General features: G+C 39.9%; 1 protein-coding gene across 3 annotated transcripts in view; it reads right to left on the bottom strand.

Moving 5' to 3' along the window:
* Usp40 (ubiquitin specific peptidase 40) overlaps positions 1-26,722 on the bottom strand; it is a 78,895-nt gene that overhangs the window by 25,983 nt on the left and 26,190 nt on the right. For 2 of the 3 annotated variants that reach the window (XR_009056681.1, XM_057762105.1), the window contains exons 11-18: positions 16,350-16,650; positions 13,048-13,129; positions 11,285-11,456; positions 8,742-8,826; positions 7,104-7,174; positions 5,465-5,787; positions 2,007-2,130; positions 297-354 (exon numbers count right to left, since the gene is read on the bottom strand). Coding sequence is in view for 2 of the 3 variants with exons in the window: in XM_057762105.1 (XP_057618088.1) it covers positions 297-354; positions 2,007-2,130; positions 5,465-5,787; positions 7,104-7,174; positions 8,742-8,826; positions 11,285-11,456; positions 13,048-13,129; positions 16,350-16,650 (1,216 nt within the window). In the remaining variant the exon portion in view is untranslated. Of the gene's footprint in view, positions 1-296; positions 355-2,006; positions 2,131-5,464; positions 5,788-7,103; positions 7,175-8,741; positions 8,827-11,284; positions 11,457-11,532; positions 11,636-13,047; positions 13,130-16,349; positions 16,651-26,722 lie in introns of those variants that run through there. The other variant, XM_057762106.1, reaches the window with a different exon arrangement.

Below are 26,722 nucleotides of genomic sequence, written 5' to 3'. Positions count from 1 at the left end.
GACTTTCCACTATAAAATTTATATAAACATACAAGTAGACCTAAGTGTATAATATACAGAACATTATGAATACATTTGAGTCAGATGGGAGAAAGGTATAAGGAAGGGGGAGGAAGGGAGAAGGACACAGAACATTTTTTATGTTTCAATTAAAAACAAACACATGAAAAAATATTAACATTTGTCCATTTTGGGTGGTAGGTATAAGAGATTTCATTATTTTTTTGTTCTCTTCAGTATTTTTCAATAAAAAATTAAATTAAGCTAAAAACCAAAAAGCAAACAGAAATGATTACCTAGTTCCTTCATTAATTTTAATTCCTTAATGGCCTTAATTCGAATATCAAACACCACCTAAAACAGAGAAATAAATTAATGACTGTGCATAGGTTGAATGGATGGAGATGAAAATGATGAAAATGAAGATTATCAGTGTGTATACACAGAGATCATTTGCAATATTATCTGACATTTGTTTTGTCTACCTTTTTAAGCCAACCCTGACACTGTTCTGTAAGATTGAAAGCAAAAGCTCAGAACAGATCCTAACTGTTAGGTTTTCATCAAACTGATGTTAACAAAAGGATACCATGGGAAATGAAAGAAACAGGTCTCACCGGAAAGCAATAAACAGACAACTACTTACCTGTAAAAGCCAAGGAATAAAAATAGTGGACAGGCCCATTCCTCACAATGGGGACCATGGATCTGGGCCCCCAGAACACAGTATAAAAATGTATTAACAGCAATCCAAGATGACTATGGCTTGTACTTAAATTACTTTTAGATTCTTTTTTTCTTTTTAGCCCACTTTAGGCCAATATCCCCTAGGGCATCGAATACTGGTAAAACTAAGAGGTAAAAGTGATGTCAGAAAACATGTACCTGACCCTCCACCAGAACCCACATGGTGTCAAGCAGCAGAGACTCAAGTGACAAAGGATATCACCAAGACTTTCCACTTAGGATCAGATACTAGTGTACACTGATCCTACATTGTTCTTCTAAGAATATCAATAAGCATAATGCTCCTTTAGAAATTATAACGCCAAGGATTGGCAAGAAGGCTCCAGGGGGATAGCATCTGTTGTCAAGCCTAATGACCTGAGTTTGATCCTTGGAAGCTGTATAGTAGAGAGAGAGAGAGAGAGAGCCAACTTCCAGGTTGTTCTCTGACCTCCACATGCATGCCTGAACCTACAAATAAACATGTAAAGGAAAAAACTTTAAAGAAATTATAAAATGATATAAAAGAAAATAACTTAGTTTCTTTTACTTTGCTATAGAAAAAATCATTAATATTCTAATAACAATATAAAAAGATGCTTCCTACCCAGGTATAGTGGCACATACCCTTAATATCAACACTCATGAGACAGAGACAGGTAGATCTCTGTGAGTCTGAGGCCAGCCTGGTCTATATAGGAAGTTCCAGGACAGCCAGGACTACATAGAAAGACCCTGTCTCAAAAAACCAAAATAAAAAAATAAGTTAAAAAAATAAATAAATAAGTAAATAAGTAAATAAATAACCTGAGATTATTTTTAAGAAAATTAGAAATATAGTCTTCAAATGAAGCGGGAGGAATACCTTCTAAGGGCAGTTGGTTTTAGTAGGACAATGTGTATATATAGAGTAACTTAGGATAAAAATGAAAACTTGGCAACACAAAAACCAAAAATAACAAATATGCATTTACACATACACATATGTGCTTTAAACAATGCAAAGAAAGTCTTTCACAACAGCTCTTTGTGTCTATCAAATCAAGAGGATTCCAAGAGCCACCGAGGTGAGCCCCACATTCTAGCTGTAGACTTCTAGGCTTAGGAGTTTAAAAGAGCACACACTGTTCTGAAACAGGCCACTGGCTGGTATGAGTAAATACGCCGTAATAAAGGCAGTAAGACTTAAAGACGTCTATTGACACAGCTGTTCTGAAAGACTGACTCTTTCATAAACTGTTGTCAGACACCGCCAGCCAGGCTAACGGCCATCTACTCACTGTGTGTGTGGTCACGGCTATCTGAACCTGCTCCTCTTCAGATTCTAACTGGCAGAAATTTTTCACTTGGAGCCAGTTGAGCTCATCCACACTGGAGGTCCATCTCCCTTCTCTGGGCAACAAACTGTAAGTAAAAGAAGAAGGACATTGAAAGAGTGAGTCCTTACAAAACACTTTCCCTGGGCATCACTTTTCTAAAGTAGCATGTTTCTCTTAAAATGACTAAAGAAAAGGGACCACAGTCTACTGACTTGCTGCCATAGTATCAGCTACCATTTTAGTGTAATATCAGGCAGTAATCTACAAACCTGGTTCTCGTGGCTCTAATCCCAAGTTAAATGATCTGTGCTTGTTTTCAAGGCTAATTATTATTATTATTATTTTGAGATAAGGTCTTACGCAGTCCAGGCTGGCCTTCTACTCACCATGTAGTCAAGACTGGCCTACAATCTCAAGTGCTGGAATGACAGACATGTACTACCACACCTGGCTTTATACAAGGGGCACTTGTATAAAAGAACGGTTAACTGTTGTCTGTCTACAAGGAAGTACTAAGGTAGTTTTAGAAGATTATTAAAAGAGTACACATTGGGATCTGGATTTAACAGTAGAGCAGCTGTATATATGTGTAGACCTACAGTGCAAAAAAAGTGACACATATATATATATATATATATAATCATACACATCATATGTCTGTATTTCATTGAAGAGTTGTTTTGTTTTGAGACAGGGTTTCTCTGAGTAGCCCTGGCTATCCTGGAACTCAATCTGTAGACCAGGCTGGCTTCGAACTCAGAGATCTCGGCCCGCCTCTGCTGCCCAAGTGCTGGGATTAAAGGCGTGTACCACTACTGCCCAGTGAGTTTTCTTTTTTATGTTAGCAACTGGCAGTAAAGTATCTTATCCTAACAAACCCTTCCTATGGGAAGAAGAAAAACATGGGCTACCAGAAGGGCTTTTAGGGAATGTAGTGGTTTGAATGAGAATGGTCCCTATAGGTGGAAATATTCGGGAAGGATTAGGAAGTGTGGCCTTGTTAGAGGTGTGTTACTGGGGACAAGTTTGAGATTGTAAAAGCCCACACAGTTCCCAGTTTCTCTCTCTGTCTCTCTCTGTCTCTGTCTCCTTGTGGAGAAGATTGTTAAGCTCTCAGCTGCTACTCCAGGGCCATGCCTGTCTGTCTGCCATGCTGGTCATGGATTCTAACTCTTTGGAACCATGAGCCTCAAATTAAGGATTTTCTTTTATAAGTTGCCTTGACCATGGTACCGTATTGCCCCAAACATATTTCTACTCATTATTCCAGTTATTGCATTCTGATACCCCACCTCAGAAGATAAACTAAGTTTTAGAATATTTTCTGAAGACTACCTTACAGTAGTGGACAACTGGAAGAGGATAATGATGGCAAAGATGTCACCACACTTAGCACTTGCTATGTGTGACCACTTAGCTCTTCAGTCCTTCCTCTCTAAGTGGGTACTAGTTATCACCTCATCTTATGGAAGAAACTGAGCAGATAGGAGAGATAACTTGTCTAAGCTCACACTGTTGGTCACACGGCAAACTGGGAAACAATCTAGGCAGCCGACTGCGTCCTTACCAGTGGATCATACCCCTTCACTCAGGAACAGTTGGGCAAATGATGATGCCCACATCCATAAGGAGGAAGCCTTCAAACAAGGCTTATAGAGTCTACAAATACGTATGGGGAAAGCAGGACAAGCCATCTATCAAAAAGATGATCATTAGTATGCTTAAAAAGATACAAATCCTCCCAACAATGATTTCAATTAGAAGAAAAGGAAGTCACCAGACACTAACAGTGACCAAAGATGCACAGTCAGCAGTGGTCCAGGATCACTGATGTTCTTACTTCATCTCCCCAGTCTGACTAAATGAAGACTGGCTTTTATAAAGAGCACATGATTCACTCTCCTATAAATGAGGCAGAGAAAAGGGATGCCTCTACTGAAAGGTAACAGAGATAAATGGACCACAAAAGTCACAAGGCTCTGCTTCTCAGCACCTCACACTAACCACAGAAATGCACTGACATGAACATGGGAACAAGGAGGTGAAGTGTTTCAGGGCTTCAAATTCAGAATCCAGGGGCATTTTTCAGGGCAACTTGTCCCTTTGGGAAGGCTAGATGGCTCCCAAAAGTTATGGAAAAGACCACAAGGAAAGCCTGCATTGTCCTATGATTTTTTTCCTTATGAGAATGGACTTTTAGTTTTTTTTTTTTTTTGGTTTTTTTTGAGACAGGGTTTCTCTGTGGTTTTGGAGCCTGTCTTGGAACTAGCTCTTGTAGACCAGGCTGGTCTCGAACTCACAGAGATCCGCCTGTCTCTGCCTCCCGAGTGCTGGGATTAAAAGCGTGCGCCACCACCGCCCGGCGGACTTTTAGTTTTATAATGCAATCAGAACTCATTCGATAGGATTTTTGTGTTATAGACAAGTAATTGAGACCATATCTACTACTCAGGGACATCTCTATAACAGATATATATGTTATACAACCCAAGTATTCCTCAATATAGTTTTTAGGAGCTAGAACTGGTACAGCCAGCACTTGGGATGTAGAGACATGTAGATCAGGAGTTAAAGGCTAGCCTCAGCTAAATAGTGCATGAGATCTTATCTCAAAGCAACAGGAGATGGTGCAGCAGGAATGGATAAAGGTGTTTTGTGACACAATCCTGAAAAACAGCCTTTAACCCCTACAACCTACATAAAAGGTGGAAGGAGAGACCAACACCAGAGATATCCTTTGACTTCTACAGGTAGATGACTATGTATGCATGCATGGCATGTGCACACTCACAAATTATTCTTTAAAAAGAATAAACAAAATACAGTATTTAAAACAATGGCTAGAAATAAAGGACCATTTCACGATTAACACTAAAATAGAGCTCCTGAGTTCTGCTGGGTAGTGCTGTAACTAGGATACTTTGAAAGTTCTCCCCACTGGTGGGTGGACCAACCCTGCAGCTGCTCAGGTCCTCCCCAACATCTACCCCATCTATGATCTGCTGGAGCACAAGAAGGAACCTGAGCACCAGACCCAAAGTTGCAGGATCTCTGCAACACAGGGTAACAACAGGATAGCCAAGAGGAGTCCCAGTGAGGGCCCAGCACCAATAGTGTAATAGAAACCAGAGGCCTTGAACCAGAACAATGACTCTGCACTGAACACTTGCAAAGATGTGTGCACAAAGAGGTTTACTATGTGACTCACTGTGTCACATTGCAGATTCTATGATGAGATTTTTATTCTTTTTCCTTTTTTCTCTTAAATTTTGTTTTTATTTTGGGGCAAAGGGCAGATGCGAAGGGATGAGAAAATGAATGGGATCAAGACAAATGATGTAAAAGACACATAGAATAAATAAAAAGAAAGTTAAAAAAAAGAAAGTAAGTACTCCCCCTTTCTCTTTTCAGTGAGTTACCTGTTATCATCAGTGTCTGAATCCTGAACCAAAATTAAGCTTCCATTTCTGAGACCCTGTTCTCTAAATGTCTTCTTCATGTCTTCCTTGGGAATAGTAGTCCAGCACTCCCCATCTGCAGATTCCACACTGTTTGTGAGGATGACGCCTACTGGGACGGCCAAGGCTGTGAACACACTGCCCACTTCTGCATTAGCTGGAAAGACATGTGGCGACTCCACCAATCGCTCACACTTTGAGCCTTCACCACTCATTTCTAGATGAAGAATGTGTAGCAGCAGAGGCTCACAATCGGAACCGGTCTGAATCTGGACTCCATCAACCTGCAACACCAACACAAGCACTAGCGAAGTTTGTTTGCCAAATTACAAAAAACACCCTACCACAGCAAAAGCCTGTTCTTGTAGCACAACCAGCATTTTCCCAACTGAAATAGTTTTTTTCACACTGCTTCTTAAGTACTGAAAGAATGACTTTGGATTTTATGCCGAAAATTTCTCTTACTCATCTTTTCTGACTTGAAGGTAGACTTTTATGAATTGTCAAATGGTGGTGATGAGCTGCTGGAAACTCAGGGGACAAGGGCAGGCCACAGAGCAGCTAAGATGCTCCTCACTCCTTTCTGGGACAGCATTCATTTCTCTGTCGTCGTTACTTCAACAGTGCTGGACACACCCTTTCCCATCCCTACAGTTATGGTGCAGTTATTTACACAAGAAAGCCATTGTTGACTAACCTCTGCAGCTAGCATGTGACATACAGTCTGGTAAAATGGAGATGCTTAATAAATTACTGTTATGTGTGTGCATTTGTACGTACAGGTGTGTGTGAACACACATGTTTGCATATGTGTGCAGAGAAGATGAAAATCTTGGGTGTCCTTTCTTTTCTTTTTTGAGACAGGGTATCTCACTGACCTAGATCTCACCAAGTAGGCTAAGCTGGCTGGCCAGTAGCCCCAGTAACATGTCCATCTCCACCTCCTCAGTGCTGGAATTACTAGAGCATGTCATCATACCTAGCTTTTTTACATGGGTCCAGGTACTCAAGCACTTTACCTCCTCTGCCATCAAAATATTTCTTTTTCTAACAACTCCGGCTGACTGGATCTCAAGAGTACTGAACAGTCCAGCAGTATCCTTTCCTCCCTTTTCCCCTTGCACCTCCTCATGGTTTCTGAGACACATATCTTAGGCTGGCCTGAAACTCACTATGTAGTTTAGGCTACCCTTCAACTTACACAGTTCTTCTGTCTTAGGCTCCCCTGCTGGAATCACATGTGTTCATTACACCAAGTTCATTACAATAATTTCCTAATGAATAACTGCAACCTGAATAAAATTTCATTATAATGACTTTTTTTTTGTTTGTTTGGAATAAGACATAGTCTCATGTTGCCCAGAATGGCTTTGAACTTGCTATGTAGCTAATGATAACTTTGAACTTTGATCTTCTTGCCTCTACTTCCTGGGTGCTGACTATCACACTTGGTTTTACGTAGTGCTAGGGACTGGGCTTGGTCCAAGGCTTTCTGTATGCTAGGCAAGCACTCTACCAACGAGGTTATACCCCCAGCTTTTCAACAAAATTTTCAAACACCCTAAATCATCATGAATATTTCTTCAGCCATTTTTCTTACCTCTACTCCATTCCATACAAAGATATCTTCCCCATCAGCAATTTCAGCTTCACCCAGTGTCAGTTCATCTCCTAGAATGATGAGAGTCAATTCATTCTCCATGACTGCAAATGCAGCTAAATCAAAGAGAGCTGCAACTTTCCAATGTGTATTTGAAAAGGCACTAATTAAGGAAAAACCATAAAAACAGTAATTGTTTCATTTTATTATTTCTAGTATTTTATATTGCTTTTATCTGGACCATTATATGGTTCTGTGAGCACAGCTGCAGGACAGGAGGGTACATAGAGATCAACAGTCAGGCCCATGTCACCTGAGATCAGGAGAAGACTCCAGATGGCACCAGATCACCACCAATCTGCTCTAGGGGACAGCTGTCACAATATTTGGCAAAGTAAAGTCCCAAATGTATGTTACTGCACTACTGTTCTCATACCGTTTGTTGTTATTTCAGAGACATAAGTGCCTTTTAAACTCTTACGAGTTGCTTTTGTCTGCTACATAATCTGAAGCTGAGTGGGCAAAACAAAGTCACATAAATAAAATTTTAATGGTTTTAAATCATTTTCTCAATCATTTGTGGTTATATATTATATATAAATAAATAATCATACATATATTATATAGTTATATATAAATTATATAAAAATATTTTTCTCAAGTTTTGGTAGGATGGTGGCCTTGCGGTCAGACTGATAAATATCACCATAGCACCTTCATCCAGCAACTGACGGAAACAGAGGCAGAGACCTGCACTGGAGCACTAGACTGAGCTCCCAAAGTCCAGTTGAAGAGTGGGAGGAGTGAGAATATGAGCAAAAGAGGTCAAGACCACGATGGGGACACCCACTGAAACAGTCTACCTGACTGAGCTAATGAGAGCTCACCTCCAGTCAGACAAGGAAGGAACAAGCATAGGTCCAAACTAGTCCTTCTGAATGTGTTTGACAGTTGCATGGCTGGGGCAAACTAAGGGACCACTGGCAGTGGCACCAGGATTTATCTATCTCTACTGCTTGTACTGGCTTTTTGGGAACCTGTTCTCTTTGGATGGATACCTTGTTCAGCCTAGATATAGTAGGGAGGGCCTTGGACCTTCCCCAAAGCAATGTGCCTTACTCTCTCTGAGGAGTGGGTGGGGGTGGGGCAGGGGTAAGTAGAGGGAATGGGAGGGGAGGGTGTGGGAACTGAGATTGAAATGTATAATGAAAATAGTTTGTTCTCTTTTTTAAAAAAAAATAATAAAAAAATTCCATATTGGGAGGATGGACAGATTGTTTTTGTAAATTGACAATATTACCCTAATCTATGCAGTCAAAAAATGCAAGGGCTGCTGAGATGGCTCAGTGGGAAGACACTGCTGACAGTCTGATGACCTGAGTTCCATTCTGGGACCCACATGGTGAAAGCAAAGAATCCATTCCTGAAAGTTGTCCTCTGATTTCCTGTCTCCTGTCTGTCTGTCTGTCTGTCTGTCTGTCTCTCTCTCTCGCACACACACACACACACACACACACACACACAGAAAAAGAGATAAATGCATTTAAAAAAAATGTAGGAGGCAGAGAAGGACTGACAAACAAAGTAAGTTTCCCTAAGACGTCACATAAAATGAGTTGTGTTCCTTATTGATCTTACCATCAAGGGTATGGTACACGTGAAGTCCGGCTGGCACACGCTTCGCAACACTAAGAACCATGTCTCCTTCCCAAAATTCCAATAGCTAAAGAATATTAAGAGTGGGAAAACAATGAGCTCCAACATGTGAGTAGCGCAAATCCTGACTCAGGAAGAAGAGCAAATGAACAGTTCCATCCCTGACCAACACCAGTATTCTATAAATAAATAGCATTTGAGAATTATTTAAACCCAAAGATGTTGACTGCATCCATTATGGACTAAAGAATTTAGATGCAAAAGGAAAAACCCCAATAGCCATCTAGACAATCTTATTCAGTGTAAGGACTCCTTTTCTTAGAAAGCAAACTGCTCAACAAGCCAACCTAGGAATTTCTGCCCCAAAGAGTTATGGTTTTGCTTAGAAAAGCAACACTGGCTCCAGCCCACATGCATGCTCCAGGGTGCTAGAAAGGAAGGCCCTACTCTAAATTTAAAATGTCGCTTTTATTTTGGGCTGGAGTGTAGCTCAGTGGTACAGTATTTGCCTAGCTTGCATGAGGACCAGAGTTTGAACCCAGCCCTCTTCCTCCCCTCTGCCGTAAGCATAGGATCTGTTAAATACTAGATGGCCAGAGGTTTATTAAGTTTCTACATCTGAGCCAGGGACTGTAGGAACTGCACCGGATTAATATCAGAACGACATTTCTATTCTAGGTTTCTTCATAACATTGTAAGATATTTCTTGTAAAAAGCCAAGGCATGTTGTATTAGAAGATGTTTATAAGAGTCATTTACATTGCCAATTTTCTGGTCCCTCATCAGCAGCTTATATCTGAGGTAACAGTTTGCAGAGATGTGTGCTTGAAATACTAGACAGCAGAGAAAATAGAGCACAGTACTTAAGAGACAAGTCAGAGCCCCAAGTCTCTGGGCTTTAATCTGCCAGAAGTGACTCAGAAATGAACTTTACTGCAGTTCAGACATATACAGGATTCTAAGAGGCCTGCAACTGAAGCAGCATATACACTACATGTAAACCACCTGAAGACAGAAAGAAAGATAACAGTTTGCTTTTCCTAGGTGAAAAGAAAAAGCTAATAATTTTGGTGATAGATACAAATTTTTAGAGATTTCATTTAAATTATTTTTTGGGGACCCTTGTCCTAAATTTACATTTTCTTCTTTTTCTTCCTGTTTTTTAAGATAAGAGTCTCAATTTAAAAAAAAAAAAGTCTCAAACTTTTTGTGTAGTTGAGGCCAACCTTGAACTCTTGATCTTCCTGTTCGCACCTTAAAAATATGGGGATTATAGACACATGCCACTAAGCCTGGCAAGAATTTACATTTCTAAATCCCTTGATCAGGCAGTAGTGTGGGGTAAGATAGTGGGGGTAAGGGACAGGACACCAGCTAGAAGAAGGTCCGAGCCTACCATGCCGACTAGATGTCTGTGCATATGTCACATTAGATACTGTAAGATATAATTTCTTTATTTCCAGAATGGAGCTGGCTTGCCCTGGTGAGGCTGAATGAAGAGCCAAATGAAATGTTTAGGAAAGTTATCATACGTACAAATGAGGAGCATCTCCACTGTCCTGTGACTGAAACACAGGCAAAAAAATGATCTGGAGAAGCCGGGCGGTGGTGGCACACGCCTTTAATCCCAGCACTCGGGAGGCAGAGGCAGGCGGATCTCTGTGAGTTCGAGACCAGCCTGGTCTACAAGAGCTAGTTCCAGGACAGGAACCAAAAAGCTACGGAGAAACCCTGTCTCGAAAAAAAAAAAAATGATCTGGAGATGAATACTAGATGAAAATCCCTGTGTGGTAAATCACACCTGTAAATCCAACACTCAGAAGGCTGAAGCAGAAGGGTTACTGTGAGTCTGAGGCCATCATGGGCTATAGTGATTACCATCTCAAAACCACAGAAACACGAGCTAAATCTAACAAAAGGATCTACTTACTTAGTACTTAGGGCTTGCCTAGCATGTTCACACCAGAACAACAAATATGAGCACTAGCAGTCAAGCAACCTAACGCCAGAGAATACAAAACTAGTTATCTTCATTTGTTCAGTGGTTCTTAAGTATTAGGCTCAACATTTCCTCTTATTTCTTTTGAAAAGCAATTTTCTTTCATTTATTTCCTGAAAGTAGAGACAACTTTACTTTGTCATCTATCAGGCTCAATTAGTCACCTCAAAAACTGCTGAAAAATACACAAAAAAGCATTTCTGAAGACTTACAAATACCAGCAATGGTGGCCCAAACCTGTGATCCCAGTAATTAGGGGGCTGATACGGGAGGATTGTGGTTTCATGTCCAGCCTGGTCTTTATAGTGAGATACTATCTAAAACCAAATCAAGCCTATTGCTCAACCAAATGAACAAAGAACAACAACAGCAAAATCACAGAGAAGTTTTGGTTTATCTGCTATGCACTAACAGATATAGGATTTTCCTATGGAGCTTTGGAAAAGTTGTCGCTTAATAAAATGAAATGGAAACAGTCTGTCGAAATGGACCTTAATGTTTCTGTTAAGAGAAAAATAAGAATTACCTGAAATATTGACTGACGGAGATCTCCTAAAGTTTTTCTTTTATCAAAGGTTAAATCCCACACACTTTCTGTCTGAGAGATTGCAGGATGAAGAGCCCCATTGAAGAAACGGTAGTGAGGACCCAGATGGAGATGCAATTCAAAATTATTGTTTGCAGAGTCACATTCTGCCCTTTAGAGACATAAAATAACATACATACATGATGTTTTTGTAATATTCTACCTCAAACGAAAAATTTTTGCCTTACCATATAAGCAAGCTCTCCATTCTGCTGTGGTAACATCTTTTTCTTCTGCCAAAATGATTCATTTTGGCTTTTCAACACACAGCACACATTCAGTGGAACTGCATCATGAATTCTAAGAGATGAATTGTTTTCATAGAGACTAAACACTGTTAGCCATCTCCAGTGCTGTCACTCCCATGGACAGAATGCTGAATGCCTACACACACGTTCACAGGGGGATTCCTAACTTCCACTAGGCTCCCAAGTCTTTCTCAGAAGATGCTGACAGCTGCTAGAAGGTCCTTCCGAGTGTCTGTTTCCAGGCTGAAATCCTGAGTGAATGGCTATTTCCTGTTCCTTTCTGCCTGCACTCAATTGACTCAAAGCCTGGCACCAAACTTGTACTCCTAGGCAGAATGATCAGTGCTGGACTGGAAGGAGGGTGTCACCAGACTCAGTACTTCAGATGCATTCTAAGTTGGTCAACAGGAACATTCAATTTTTCAATGGCCATACTAAGGACTTTAGTTTTTGTTTTTTCTGTTTTGTTTTTATTTCTTAAATTGCAACTGCTAACCTAGGTCACTGACACAGTTTTTTTTTTTCTGTATTTAACATGTTTCAATGCTAAACATGTTAACATGTTTTAGCTTTTATGGAGAGTTCCATCGATCTCGGTCTGTCATTCACTGGATCTGCTATTTTCACTCCAGCTACAAATCCATGATAAAATTTCTGAACACAGCTTGCTACATTATCTCCCCCTTCCACACCCAAGGGGATTATAGAAACATCTTTTCACTCTGCTGACACCACTGGAGAGCAAATACAGCAGCACAACAGTCTCCAGAGTTCAAGGCTAGCCATGTTCTCAAATCAAGCCTACAATTATTTTAAACCTTTATTTTGGGTATTTTGTCTACATAATTTTAAACCTTTATTTTGGGTATTTTGTATACATGTGTGTGTATATGTGTGTGTGTGTATGTGCACATACACACACACACGAACACGCAGGGCCATGCATGTGCAGTATCTTCAGAAGCCAGAAGCACAGATCCTGTAGAACAGGAGTTACAGACAGTTGTGCACAGTGTAGGTGTTGGGAACTAAACAAGGGTTCTCTGGAAAAGCAGCCAGTGTTCTTAACCACTAAGTCACCACTCCAGCCCAGCCATTCCAGCCCAGACTGACACTAAGCCTTTTTGCAATCAACCCACCTCTAGTCTTCTGTCACTATATGTTAGTTCTTACAACTACTTAAAACTGAGGGAATAATTTGGTCAGGCTAGAATACAATTCTTGTAGTTCAACTGCATGCTTGTAAACTTCTCTAGACTCCCTAGGCTCTGATCCTTTCTTAGCAACGGTTACTGTGTATTACTACTCACTTTTACACATGGATAAATAGTATCTTTACTATAACTAGTTGGTAAGTACACATATTTTGATAAACTTCCATATTGAATGCTTATGTCTCAAACTGATTAGTATTTTCCAGAAACTCTACCCAAATACCAAATGTATTCAAACTACCTTCTCATTTGCAGTTGAATGTTGGCTGCATCCATTTCCTTCAGCAAATGACACGGAACCCTGTATCTTGGATTGGCTCGAGCTGTGAACAAAACTGTCCATTAATTTGTTTTGACTAAACAAAATTGGGGCCTTTAATCCCAGCACTTGGGAGGCAGAGGCAGGTGAATCTCTGTGAGTTCGAGACCAGCCTGATCTACAAGAGTTAGTTCCAGGACAGGCTTCCAAAGCCACAGAGAAACCCTGTCTCGAAAAACCAAAAAAAAAAAAAAAACAACCAAAATTGGGTTGCTAGAGGCAGGACGAAAATCTGAGGTCAGGTGTGGTAATACACACCTGTAATCCCAGCACTGGAAAAGCTGAGGCACAAGCATCTTGAGTTGGAGGCCAACTTGGGATATACTGAAAGACATTCTCTCAAACAAGTATGAGGGGCTGAAGAGATGGCTCAGAAGTTAGGTGTGCTTTCTACTTTTGCACACGACTGGGGTTTGGTTCTTATCACTTCAGGTAGTTACAACTGCCTGCAACTCCAGGGGTCTGATGCTCTCAGATACGTGTATGCACATGGGTGTACATACATACATGCACGTGTGAATGCAGGCAGACATGCACACACATAACTATGCTGGAATCCAGGAACACCATCATTGACTAATGACAGCTAAGCGAAAACAGATTTATCTCTCAATCTTAGTTTTGTCGGATGAGCGATAAAACAAAACAAAACAAAACAAAAAACCATGAGTAATAATCTCATTGTTTCAACTCTCTTTGAGCATTTTTTGTTATTGTTGTTGTTTAAAGAACATCCACTAGTTTTGTCCCTTTATAAATTTATCAGTTGGTTACTGTAAAAACTCAGAAATTAGGAATGGAGGTAGCTCAGCAATTAAGAGCTGCTCTTAACTGGTTGCTCTTCCCAGAGACCCAGGTTTGGTTTTCAATACCCATATGGTATCCAACAACCCTCTGTAACTCAAGTTCTAGGGGATCCAATGACCTCTTCTGGCCTTCCAGGGAACCCAAGAACACATATGGTGAATATACAAATTCCAGAAATTTTTTTTTTTTTTTGGATAAAGCATCCTACTACAGCCTGGGTTGGCCTGAAACTATGTAACTTGGGTTGATCTTGAACTCACTACAATCTTCTTGCCTGAGCTTTCCAGGTGTTGGAATTATATGTATGAGCCACCATGACCGGTGTCAAAGTATTTTAGGGCACTACCTGTAGTTTCACCCCAAGGCATCACCCACATATACCAATATTTTATAAAAACTGAGATGTGGTCAGCAAAGTGGTAGCTTGTTTTTTCTCTTCATATTCCCACAGCCTTTTAAATATGTGATGGACAGCAGCGTACTTAAGAAGTAGCATAATTATCTAGTATTTTTCTTTATTTTGAAAAAAATATTTACTTAATGTGCATGATTTTTTTGGCTTGCATGTATGTCTCTGTACACCTATGTGCCTGGTGCCCTTGGAGGCCAGAAGAGGGTGTGAGATTCCCTGGAACTGGAACTGGAGACAGTGAGTCATTATGTGAGGGTGCTGAGATTCAAACCAGATCCTCGGAAGAACAGTCAGGGAGCTTAACCACAGAGCCATTTCTCCAGTCCCTAACCTTTTTCTGTTAGATATTGTAGTGATATGAATAAGAATGGCTCCCACAGACTCATAGATTTGAATGCTTGGTCACCAGGGAATGGCAGATTAGAAGGTGTGAACTTGTGTGTATGTGGCTGTGTGTATGTGGCTTTGTTGGAAAACGTCTGTCACTGGGGTGGACTCTGAGGTTTCAAATGCTCAAGCCAGGCCCAGTGTCACTTTCTCTTCCTGTTGCCTGCCTATCAAGATGCAGAACTCTTACTCTCCAACACCATGTCTGCCTCCATGATACCATGCTATCCAACACGATAATAATGTACTAAATCTCTGAACTGTAAGCCAGTTCCAAATAAATGTTTTTCTTTATGAGAGTTGCTGTGGTCATGGTACCTCTTCATAGCAATAATTAAGACAGATAAGGTGATTTCTAACTAGTCATGATTATAAAGATAACAATGGCAACAAATACCTCAAAATATTAAGTATTCATCTACTACACCTTTCTCTTGTTCCACTTTGATCTGCAGCCCACTAGGCTGCAGTTACTAGACTGACCAGTCAGACATTGAATTGTAATCCTCTTGCCTCACTTTCTGAGTAACTGGGATCACAGGAATATGTCACTAGGTTGGGATCTCTTTTTCCTTCTATCAAAGACAAAGCCTTTCTGGCTAGCAGTTGTCATGTATATTCAAGATCTAGAAAGTTAATTTTTAAAAATTCTCATGCAAATTAATAACTGTTTTATTGTTTTACTCTTTATAAAAAGGATCATTATCCCCATTTTCTAAGAACATCACCTTACTGGTAATCATAGCTCTGCCAATCTAAGAAGCTCTTCTTTCCTTCCTTCCTTCCTCTCTCTCTCTCTCTCGCTCTCTCTCTCTTTTGTTTTGTTTTGTTTTTTTGTGAAATAGGGTCTTACTAAATAACGCTGGCTGGCCAGAAGTTTGCTATGAAATCATGCTAGCCTTAAACTCACAGAGAGATCTGCCTGCTTCTGCCTCCCAAGTCCTGGAATTAAAGGTGTAAACCACCACATTCAGAAGCTTTTAACTTCTGAGAGAACTCTGTAGGGATTAGACCATCTTACTGATTTACTCATGGTGACAGTTTCTACTATACATACTCTTTATTATGATGAGGTGGGGATGGCTAAACTACAAGGTAGTAGCTCTCTCAGAAGGTTTAACGGAGAGTTTCAAATATATTTCAACTGCTCAATAACATAATACTTTGGGGAACGAGAACAGACAGGACTATAAAAAGGAAAGTAAGAAAACAAGACCACTTACTGTTCAAAGGCAACACGTGGCTGAATGACAGAGTCAAGAATAAAAACTGGGCAACTGCACTCAAGTTGGACATATCACAATAACAATATCCAAGAAAATTCAGTTTTGAAAAATCTAACTATTAGTGGGGGGAGAAATCTAAGACATTTTCTCACAAAATGACAAACTAAAAAAATAAAATATGATTTTTCTGCTTAAATAAAGACATAAGGAAAACTTAAATGATAAGCTGAGAGATTTTCATTTGACACAACAGACTTCTTAGGTATTAGTTTTAAAATATATAAAGATACCTAGACAAAACCATCTCTTCAAAAGGCACAACTTCAGAGAGCACTGAAAGCTTATCTGCTGGATTTACTAACAAGACAAATCAGAACACTCCTCTCCCGTACCTTCAGAGGGCCTCTGCAGCTTGGATTTCCGATAAAACAGCATGTAGGCACTTTCTTTACCCTGGAACTGCTGTGTGATAGCTTTCTCTCTGATTGGCTGGACTTTGGAATCATTGATATCAAACCAATGGGGGCAGCTGGTGTTATCGCTTAACCCTGGAGGTTTTGAAGCAAGTGTTTGTGGAATCTGCTCATGGCTCTTTTGGAGATCAGATGGGGCCTGGGTAAAATGGTTCCTCAGGAGACTGACTGTACTTTCATCTGTGCTGAGCAGAAACATCTGAGGATGGAGCTGTAAGAACTATTTAGAACATACAAAACAAAAATTAGTTTTATTAAATAAATTTTTAATAAAAAAGCTTTTAATTAGATGAGACAACTCTATGTGTATGTGTGTTTAGATGTTTTTAACTTTACCTTTCTTTTTTGCTAGCCCTGTGAGGGAGAACACTCATCTGGGTATGACAAAATCTGAGCACTCTTTCACATATGTTAACAATTCTGTTGAGGGAGAAGGGTGACAAGCCACAATGTGGAAAGCACTTGAATAAAACAGCACTGTTTTAAGAAGTGCTTGAATGAAGGAGATTGGGAAGAACAAGCATTTCTAAACTATTTAGAAGCCATCTAATTCTACAGATTCACATTTGCCAATTCTTAGGATTGATTTCTGTGTTCTTGGAGTTCTCAGAAGACTCTTGCTCACACCTGTATGTTGAAATGTTTTCAGTTAAAAAGCTTCCACAAAACAAAGGAGCAACAATCAAAGTGAAAAAGTCTAGAGGAAAAAAATCATTGTCAACTACACATTAGGTAGCAGATTAATATTGGACATACAGCAAGAATAGCAAAAAACAAACATCAAATCACCTAATCAATACATGATCTAATGAAATGAACAGTAAGTTCTCACTAGAAAAAAAGCACAAATAACCAATAAAAGCTTAAAAAGTAAACAACATCCTAGTCAACAAGGAAATGCCAATGAAAACCCTTCAATTCCATCCCAGCCCAGTCAGAATGGCTATCATCAAGAAAACAAATGACAACAAATGCTGGAGAGGATCCTGGGGAAGAGATGTAAGTAACCATTTTCAGCCACTATGGAAATAAGTATGGATATTACTCAAAAAAAAAATCAAACAGAATTTCTGTATGACTCAGCTGTGCCAACTCTGAGCATATACTAGAAGGACTCTATCACACCACAGTTACTTGTCCATTCATGTTTATTCTTGTGTCATTCACAATAGCCAAGGGAACCAAAGTATATGTTTGTCAAGAGATGAACAGAAAATGTGGCACGTGTATACAATAAAATTTTATTTAGCCATAAGGAAAAAATGGAGTCACGACTTCTGTAGGAAATGAATATAAATTGAAATCATTACATTAAGTAAGCTTTGTCTTAGAAGACAGGTAACAAATGCTTCCTCTCATATGTGGAATCTAGGTTTAAACATATATATCTACAGATATCTGTATATTAATAGGCATGTATTTATATGTGTATTAATAGTGATCATGAGAAAGAAGCAAGAGATCGTAAAGACAGTGGGAAACACAGATGGTAAAAAATACATGCAATAAAAATGGAAATTGGGACTAACTGAAGGAAAAATAGAAAACATTCTTGTAGGATATTTTTTCTCACTGATACTGCCAATAAAATTTACCTTGAATCAGAAGGTTGTGGAATATTCCTTTATACTGTGTGGATACATGTCACTATGATTGGTTTAATAAAGAAGCTGACTGGTCAATAGCTGAATAGTGTAAAGTTAGGCAGGAGAGCTAAATTAAAAATGATGAGAAGAACAGAGTCAGAGGAGTTGCCAGCAGAGACAGAGAAGCAAGATGGGCATGCTGTACTGAGAAAAGGCACTGAACCACGTGACAAAGATAGATAAGAAATATGGGTTAACCAGGAGCTATAGGCAGAGCATTTACAACGAAGACTTTGAGTGGTTATTTGAGAGTGGCTGCCAGCACAGGGAAACTGTGCCTACAGGGCAGAATCAGCAATTAGCTGACCAGAATCTGCCATAGAGGTTTTAGGGGACCCAGATAGGGGCTCACAGGAAGATATAGGGAGGGGCTCAGAGAGATTCATGGCCTTTTCAATCTGTGAAGTATGGGAAGTTAGGGTTAGCTGATCATTCTTCCACTGATTTTTTGAATCTATTATGTTCCCCCCATAATATCTGACTCCCGAGTTTTTATTGATATCAGAATAATTGAGATAAATACAGCATATTATGGGTCTATTCTATTGCCACTAATCTCACAAACCCTTGTTTTTTTTTTGACTCTTCAAAACTTTTCTTTGGTCTTTTTTTATTTATTATTAAAAAAAAAATCTATCCTTTCTCATTGTACATACCAATCCCAGTTCCCACTCCCTCCCCTTCTCCTGTTCCCTCCACCTTTCCCCTCATCCCAACCCCTATCTACTCACTCCTCAGAGATGGTAAGGCACATTGCTTTGAGGAAGGACCAAGGCGCTCCCTAGTATATCTAGGCTGAGCAAGGTATCCATCCAAAGAGGATGGGTTCCAAAAAGCCAGTACAAGCTGGCCCCACCATCAGTGGCCCCGCAGTCTGCCCCAGCCATACAACTGTCACCCACATTCAGAGGGTCTAGTTTGGTCCTCTGCTGGTTCCTTCCCTTTTTCTTTGGTTTTATTTTGACTCTTTAATACTTTTCTTAAGATATAAATATTATCGCAATAGTTGTAAGATTATTAGATATTCTTAAACTTTCTGTTGTGATATTAATGGTATAACTAATTCTGGAAATAAGCTTCATCTAGTTTCTATGCGATTTTGGGCTTGAGTCTGAAGCAAGTAACTAGGAACTAAGTTTGTGTACTCCTGATGTACTTAACAAATTGTGGTCCTTCGATCTCTTGGAGATCTGCTGCATATGACATTTAAAATGTTTAAGTTTTCTGCCAAAGAAGTCAAAAGACAGAGATGGACTTTTTTCTTATTCATTCAAAGTTATTGTGCTTTAACTTGGACAAAGGTCCCACCTATTTGTAAAACAGAGAGTTTTGTTCTCTCAAGGCTACTGTCAACAGGCTAGCTGCCAGACCTTGTGCTCCTGAAATAAGGAAGTATTTGGTTCCTACCTAAAACAAAAGTCTAAAGATCCAACTAATTTCTAGTCCCCTTTATGGAAATAACTTGGGATTCTACCCAGGGAGTATTTGTCTACAGAGTGTTTGATCTAGGGCATGAGCTATGAATGTAGCTTTCAATTTGTATGTTAATGCAGTCTTTTGTTTTACTCCTACCATTTGGGGTCAAGGGTATATTAACCAGTTGGAAATTAAATGCGGGCAAATTTCCAGTACTCACTGGAAAATTCCCTCCCAATACTATCCTATATGTTTCTGTGTTTTTATTATTTTCATTTGCATCTTCATATTCTTTGCTATATTTCTAAATTCCCTCCACTCTGTAGAAAGGTATTTTTGTTGATGCTGGCCCCCGACAGTAGAATATTAAAAATAAACCTGGACAAACAGAAAAAAACATTGAACAATATGACTATATAAAACAACTTTCCCCCTAATTTTTTTAAAAGTCACCTAAATATTAAAAGTAAAATCAGGGGGGCTGGAGAGATGGCTCAGAGGTTAAGGGCATTGCCTGCTCTTCCAAAGGTCCTGGGTTCAATTCCCAGCAACCACATGGTGGCTCACAACCATCTGTAGAGGGGTCTGGTGCCCTCTTCTGGCCTGCAGGCATACACACAGACAGAATATTGTATACATAATAAATAAATACATATTTTTTTTTAAAAAAGTAAAATCAGTTTATGTAGCAGAACTGACATCACACGCAGTGGCGAGACATAAGATGGTAGCAACAGAAAAAGGTGGGACTGTATTATTAGGATCTTATACTGAACAGATACAGATTGCTCACTGATAATTAGTAATAAAAATGTATAATGCAATATAAACATCAGTCACTAAAAATTAGGTAAAGAATTAAAATAGTAGACTAAAATTACTTGCTTACTACAAAGGAAAGCAAGGATGGAAAAAACAAGATAGAAGAAAAATAGATAAAATAGTGATTTAGAAGATTCAAGGACAACTCTATCAATTACTACATTACATACAAATGAAAAAACTCTAAAAATAAGGATGACAAACTCTCATCTGACAGTAAACAGAATGGAAGTGATGAGAATCAGGAAAAAGCTGTTTTCTTAAAAAGTTTAAAAGCTTGGTAAATGTCTACCAAGACCAATGAAAAAGAACTAAACAGTATGTGATATCAATACCATAAATGGAAAGGAGATATAACTCTGGGCTCAAAACTTAAGAATAACATGCTAATTTTTCAAACAGCATCATGACAACAAGTATAACAACCATAAAAAGTTAATTTTAAAGCTTATTTCAGCCAGCAAAAGGAAACCGAGACATTCCTAAGAATCTTGAGTAGCTATATTCATACCACACTGAATGTTACAATTTCAGCCACAATAAGGCTGACACTTTTCTGGGTTCTAGGGCCATGCAAGTGTGGATAAACCCTTAGGCAGAAGTACCAAATGGCCCCGGGGATATTAAAGAGCCCCAGCATGACCCCTACACATGCATGGTTGTATCATCCACATATGACTCAGCTAAGTCCTTGCATGCAAGCATGAGTCCTGTCATCTGTGTATGATGCAGTCACTCAACCCCCTGCGCCATGTGCTAGGCAGCTTTTAAAAGCTGGACGCACCATTCCCCCCCCCCACTGACTCCCCTAGGCCTGTACATGCCCCCTCCTAAGAGGATTTGTTGCATGTTCCATGTTTCCTTCTCACTTGCGACAGGTAATTTCATTGGTGCAGTGAAACTCGGGAGGCTCTCCCACCCCGAGTCTCTTTCAGGAGTTGGGATCCAGAACTGGGTATTTTTTTCCATAACAACCATGTGTTCCATCTGCCTGAGTGCAATTTTTATGCATACCACAGGCTTCAATTGGTGAGTTTCCCCCATTCTGGTCAGCTTAACAGTTTCTCTGAACTGAATGAATTGACAGTTGAGCTCCTGGCAATCTTCTGGTGTTCCTAGAAATGGGGGGACAGCCCCCAACCATGGCCTTGATGACTATGGTTGAGCCTTTCACTGACATTCAGCTCTGTATTGCTTCCCTTGGCTAAAACCGTGTTTGGACGACCCGAGGTCAGTCCTCCTGCGACTGGGGTCCCAGGGTTCCTCAGATTTTTCTTTCTCCTTTTTTAAAAAAACTTTTTCTTTTCTTTTCTTTTTTTTTTTGAACCACTGGTCAGTGGTCCCCAACATGGCCTCTCTGGCTTCCAAGATGGCCTGACTGGAGCCAGTCAGGATTTAACACCCCTCCTGTAGGTAGAGGATGCTCTCCTACAAGCCCTGCAGTGTTCTCCGCCATTTCAAAGCCCACCTATATAGGAAGATGTCCTCCTATAAGCCTTGTGGTATCGCTGTTTTCATGGTTTCAGCTATGGGTAGCAAGCCATCTAAGATCATCAATCCAGCCTCCCTGCTGGGATGCCTTTTAGAGGCCCTAAAACCCCAGGCCTTAATGCTCTACTTACAAATTCCCATTCTTGTCCATCTTTGTTCAAAAAATGACCTCCTTACAATTTAGATTACAATTTAAAGTGGTACCTTTGATCCCGATATTCTATGGGAGCTTTCTAACTACTGTCCCTGCACAGGCAAACAGAAGGAGTTTCCTTATATCTAAGCCTTTTACTGTCTAAGCTCTAAGTCCCAGTCTTATAATCTCACCTCTCATGATATCTATATGACCCTACTTAATAACCTACTTCCTGAAGAGCGCAGGCGAGTTTGGGAGCAAGCCAGACTACATGCAGACGAGGTTCACCAAACAAATGCAACATACCCCCTGGGGGCAGAGGCGATACCATCTTTAGTCTTCAGGAAGGGTAGAACAAACTAACTGTTCCTTAAAAAAATGTTCTTTTTAAGACGTCACAGGAGCTTCACCTTGACTGGGTAAAACTTTTGCCTCTGGTCGTTCTTAGGCTTAGGGCTCCCCCCCCAAAAAAAACCCTCCATCTTGCCCTTTGAACTCATGTATGTGTGGCCAATTTTAACCTCTGGCCTCTCCCCTAAAACCTCTCCCCTTATTGATCACCTGCTTACTCTGCTGTTATCCTATCTTCGCTCCCTATTATGGGATTTTACCAACTACTCATTATCTCAACCATGTGCCAATTCATGCCCACCGCTGATTAAAATAGGAGATCAGGTATTATTCTCTCCCCCAGACCAACGCCCCTCACCCTTTACCCTAAATGGCAGGGCCCCTTTAAAGTAATTCTTATAACTCCCACAGCTGCCAAGCTTGAGGGACTCTCATTGGATCCACCTGTCTCACCGTAAACCTTTTACTCTTCCAGTTCAAGATACCCCCTCAGATACGGTAATTCAAACAGGGCCCTGTTCCCTTCAGTTCCAGAGGACACCAAGATCAGCCACTCTTTCTCCAGTTCCAGAAAAATAAGTTTCATCACCATACTCAACCATCCTGTGCCAAAAACTTCATATACTCTCCCTCTTTCTCCTACCTACTTTACCAACTTCTCTATATCTCCAAAGTCATACTTAAATTTCCAGATTAACCACTCAGCTGTTACTACAGGGACCATCATTAAACATAGAGCTGGAGGTACAAGGATTGCCAAAAGCTCAGATGGTAAGAAACAATGAGTTTGGGGACATTCACAGCCCCAAACTCCAAAATCTCACAAAACAGACTTTAACATAACAGGTTTATCACTGACTGCAGCAGTGTTACCTGGATGTTAAGGGAATACTTGATGCTAAAGGAAAACAAGTGCCTTAAAATTTGTTTCATGTAAAACATTAAGGGGTCTAATAATTCCCCTTTCTAATAATTCTCCCCTTCTTTTCCTCCCTCCTTCCCACCGTCCTCAATTCCAACACTATATCATCACAATCATAAGCTTTTAATATGTCTAAAATTTATTTCTTTTCAAACATTTTTTTCAGAAGCTCCAGGTAGCCAACTGGACCTATCTAAACGGATCAGACTTGACCAGAATAAGTATCATTTAATTCTTCCCTTATCATTCTTGGTCTTGGGAACCCCTAGGAAATTCCCTCCTCCAACCCCCCTCCCACCAAAAAAACCCTCTATCTTCCGTCTTGGGACTCTCCTCCCTTAATCACCGGGATCTAAAAATTTTTCCAGACATAATTCTCTGCCTTTCCAGCATCTTGCGAGGTCCAAGTTGCCAGCCAGTCAGTTCCACAGAGCCCGGAAAAAACACAAAAGTAATCAGTCACGCCAGGACGTGGTCAAGCATCTCCACTCTCTGATGCCCACAAAGTCAGCAGGAAGCAGTCAAGAGAGACCTTACAACGCCCCATTCCCACCCATTAAAGACCTCAAACTCCCCAAAATTTATAATAAACAAAAGGGTGGAATGTTATGATTTCAGCCACAATAAGGCTGACACTTCCAGGTTCTAGGGCCATGCATGTGCGGGCAAGCTCTCAGGCAGAAATGCCTAATGACCCCAGGGATGTTAAAGGGCCCCCGTGTGACCCACGCACATGCGTGGTTGCATCATCCACGTATGACTCAGCTAAGCCCTTGCACGCATGCATGAGCCCTGTCATCTGTGTATGACGTAGTCAGATCAACCCGCTATGTGCATGCACTGGGCAGCTTTTAAAAGCTGGATGCACCATCTCCCCCTCTCTCTGCACGCTGACTTCCCCAGGCCTGTACACGCCCCCTCTAATAAACTCCTAAGTGGGTTTGTTGTGGGCTCCATGTTTCCTTCTCACTAGCCACAGGTAATTTCACCAAGTATACCTCACAGGACAGAGATTAAGAAGAGATTAAGAAGGACATTTGATGTCAGGAGGCTGTAACAATATTAAATGTTCATATTGAATCTACCAGAACTTTCAAAAAGAGCTAATACCTATACTCCTCAAAGTGTTCCACATAATAGAAACAGAAGGCTCACTGCCAAACTCTTTTTATGAAGCTACAGTTACCCCGATACCAAAACCACACAAAGACTCAACCAAGAAAGAGAATTACAGACCAATCTCACTCAAGAACATAGATGCAAAAATTCTCAATAAAATTCTAGCAAACTGAATCCAAGAACACATCAAAAAAAACCATCCATCATAACCAAGTAGGCTTCATCCCAGAGATGCAGTGCTGGTTCAACATACGAAAATCAATGTAATCCACCATATAAATAAACTGAAAGAAAAAAACCATATGATCATTTCATTGGATGCAGAAAAAGCAGTTGACAAAATTCAGCACCTCTTTATGATAAAGGTCTTAGAGAGATTAGGGATACAAGGATCATATCTAAATATAATAAAAGCAATATACAGCAAGTCGACAGCTAGCATCAAATTAAATGGAGAGAAACTCAAAGTGATTTCACTAAAATCAGGAACATAGTTCTTGAAGTTTTAGCAATAGCAATAAGACAATATAAGGAGATCAAGGGGATTCAAATTGGAAAGGAAGAAGTTAAACTTTCGTTATTTGCAGATGATATAATAGTGTACATAAGTGACCCCAAAAACTCTACCGGAGAACTCCTACAGCTGATAAATACCTTTAGTGAAGTGGCAGGATACAAGATCAACTCAAAAAAAAAAAAAATAGTAGCTCTCCTATACACAAAGGATAAAGAAGTTGAGAGGGAAATCAGAGAAACATCACCTTTCACAATAGACACAAATCACATAAAATACCTTGGGGTGACACTAACAAAGGACGTGAAAGGCCTATTTGACAAGAACTTTATGTCTTTGAAGAAAGAAATTGAAGAAGATACCAGAAAATGGAAAGATATCCCATGTTCTTGGATAGGAAGGATCAACATAGTAAAAATGGCAATCATACCGAAGGCAATCTATAGATTCAATGCAATCCCCATCAAAATCCCAACACAATTCTTCACAGACCTTGAAAGAATGATACTCAGCTTCATATGGAAAAACAAGAAACCCAGATAGCCAAAACAATCCTGTACAGCAAAGAAACTGCTGGAGGCATTACCATCCCTGACATCAAGCTCTATTACAGAACTACAGTAATGAAAACAGCTTGGTATTGGCATAAAACAGAAACGTTGACCAATGAAATTGAATTGAAGACCCAGATAATTCACACACCTATGAACACCCGATTTTTGACAAAGAAGCAAAAAAGATACAATGGAAAAAAGAAAGCATCTTCAACAAATGGTGCTGGCAGAACTGAATGTCAACCTGTAGAAGAATGAAAATGAATCCGTATCTGTCGTCATGCACAAAACTTAAGTCCAAATGGATTAAAGACCTCATATAAATCTGACCACACTGAACCTGATAGAGGAGAAAGTGGAAAGTAACCTTCAATGCATAGGAACAGGAGACCACTTCCTAAATATAACCCAGTAGCACAGACAATAAGAGCATCAATAAATAAATGAGACCTCCTGAAATTGAGAAGCTTCTGTAAAGCAAAGGACACAGTCAATAAGACAAAAGAGTAGCCTACTGAATGGGAAAAGATCTTCACCAACCCCACATCGACAAAGGACTGATCTCCAAAATATATAAAGAACTCAAGAAATTAGACATTAAAATTCTAAATAATCCAATTAAAAAGTGGTACTGAACTAAACAGAATTCTCAAGAGAAGAATTCAAGATGGCCAAAAGATACTTAAGGACAAGTTCTTCTTCCTTAGCTATCAGAGAAATGCAAATCAAAACAACTTTGAGATACTATCTTACACCTGTCAGAATGGCTAAGATCAAAAACACCAATGATAGCTTATGCTGGAGAGGTTGTGGAGCGAGGGGAACACTCATCCATTGCTGGTAGAAATGCAAACTTGTGCAACCCCTTTGGAAATCAGTGTGGCGGTTTCTCAGAAAACTGGGAATCAACCTACCTCAGGATCTAGCAATTCCACCCTTGGGAATATACCCAAGAGATGCCCAATCATACTATAAAAGCATTTGTTCAGCTATGTTCATAGCAGCACTATTTGTAATAACCAGAACCTGGAAACAACCTAGATGCCCCTCAACTGAAGAATGGATAAAGAAAGTGTGGCACATCTACACATTAGAGTACTACTCAGCAGTAAAAAAATAATGACATCTTGAATTTTGCATGCAAATGCATAGAATTAGAAAACATTACCCTGAGTGAGGTAACCCAGAGCCCCCCCTCAAAAAACCGAATATGCTATGTACTCACTCATAAGTGGTACTAGTCATAAACAAAGGGCAACGAGCCTATAGTTCAGGATTCTAGAAAAACTAAGTAATAAGGTGAACCCAAAGAAAAACATAT

The sequence above is a fragment of the Chionomys nivalis genome, chromosome 2, assembly GCF_950005125.1.
Source record: "Chionomys nivalis chromosome 2, mChiNiv1.1, whole genome shotgun sequence".
Classification (NCBI taxonomy): Eukaryota; Metazoa; Chordata; class Mammalia; order Rodentia; family Cricetidae; genus Chionomys; species Chionomys nivalis.
Note: the sequence above shows the minus strand (reverse complement) of the source record. Positions and strands in the feature narration are given on the sequence as shown.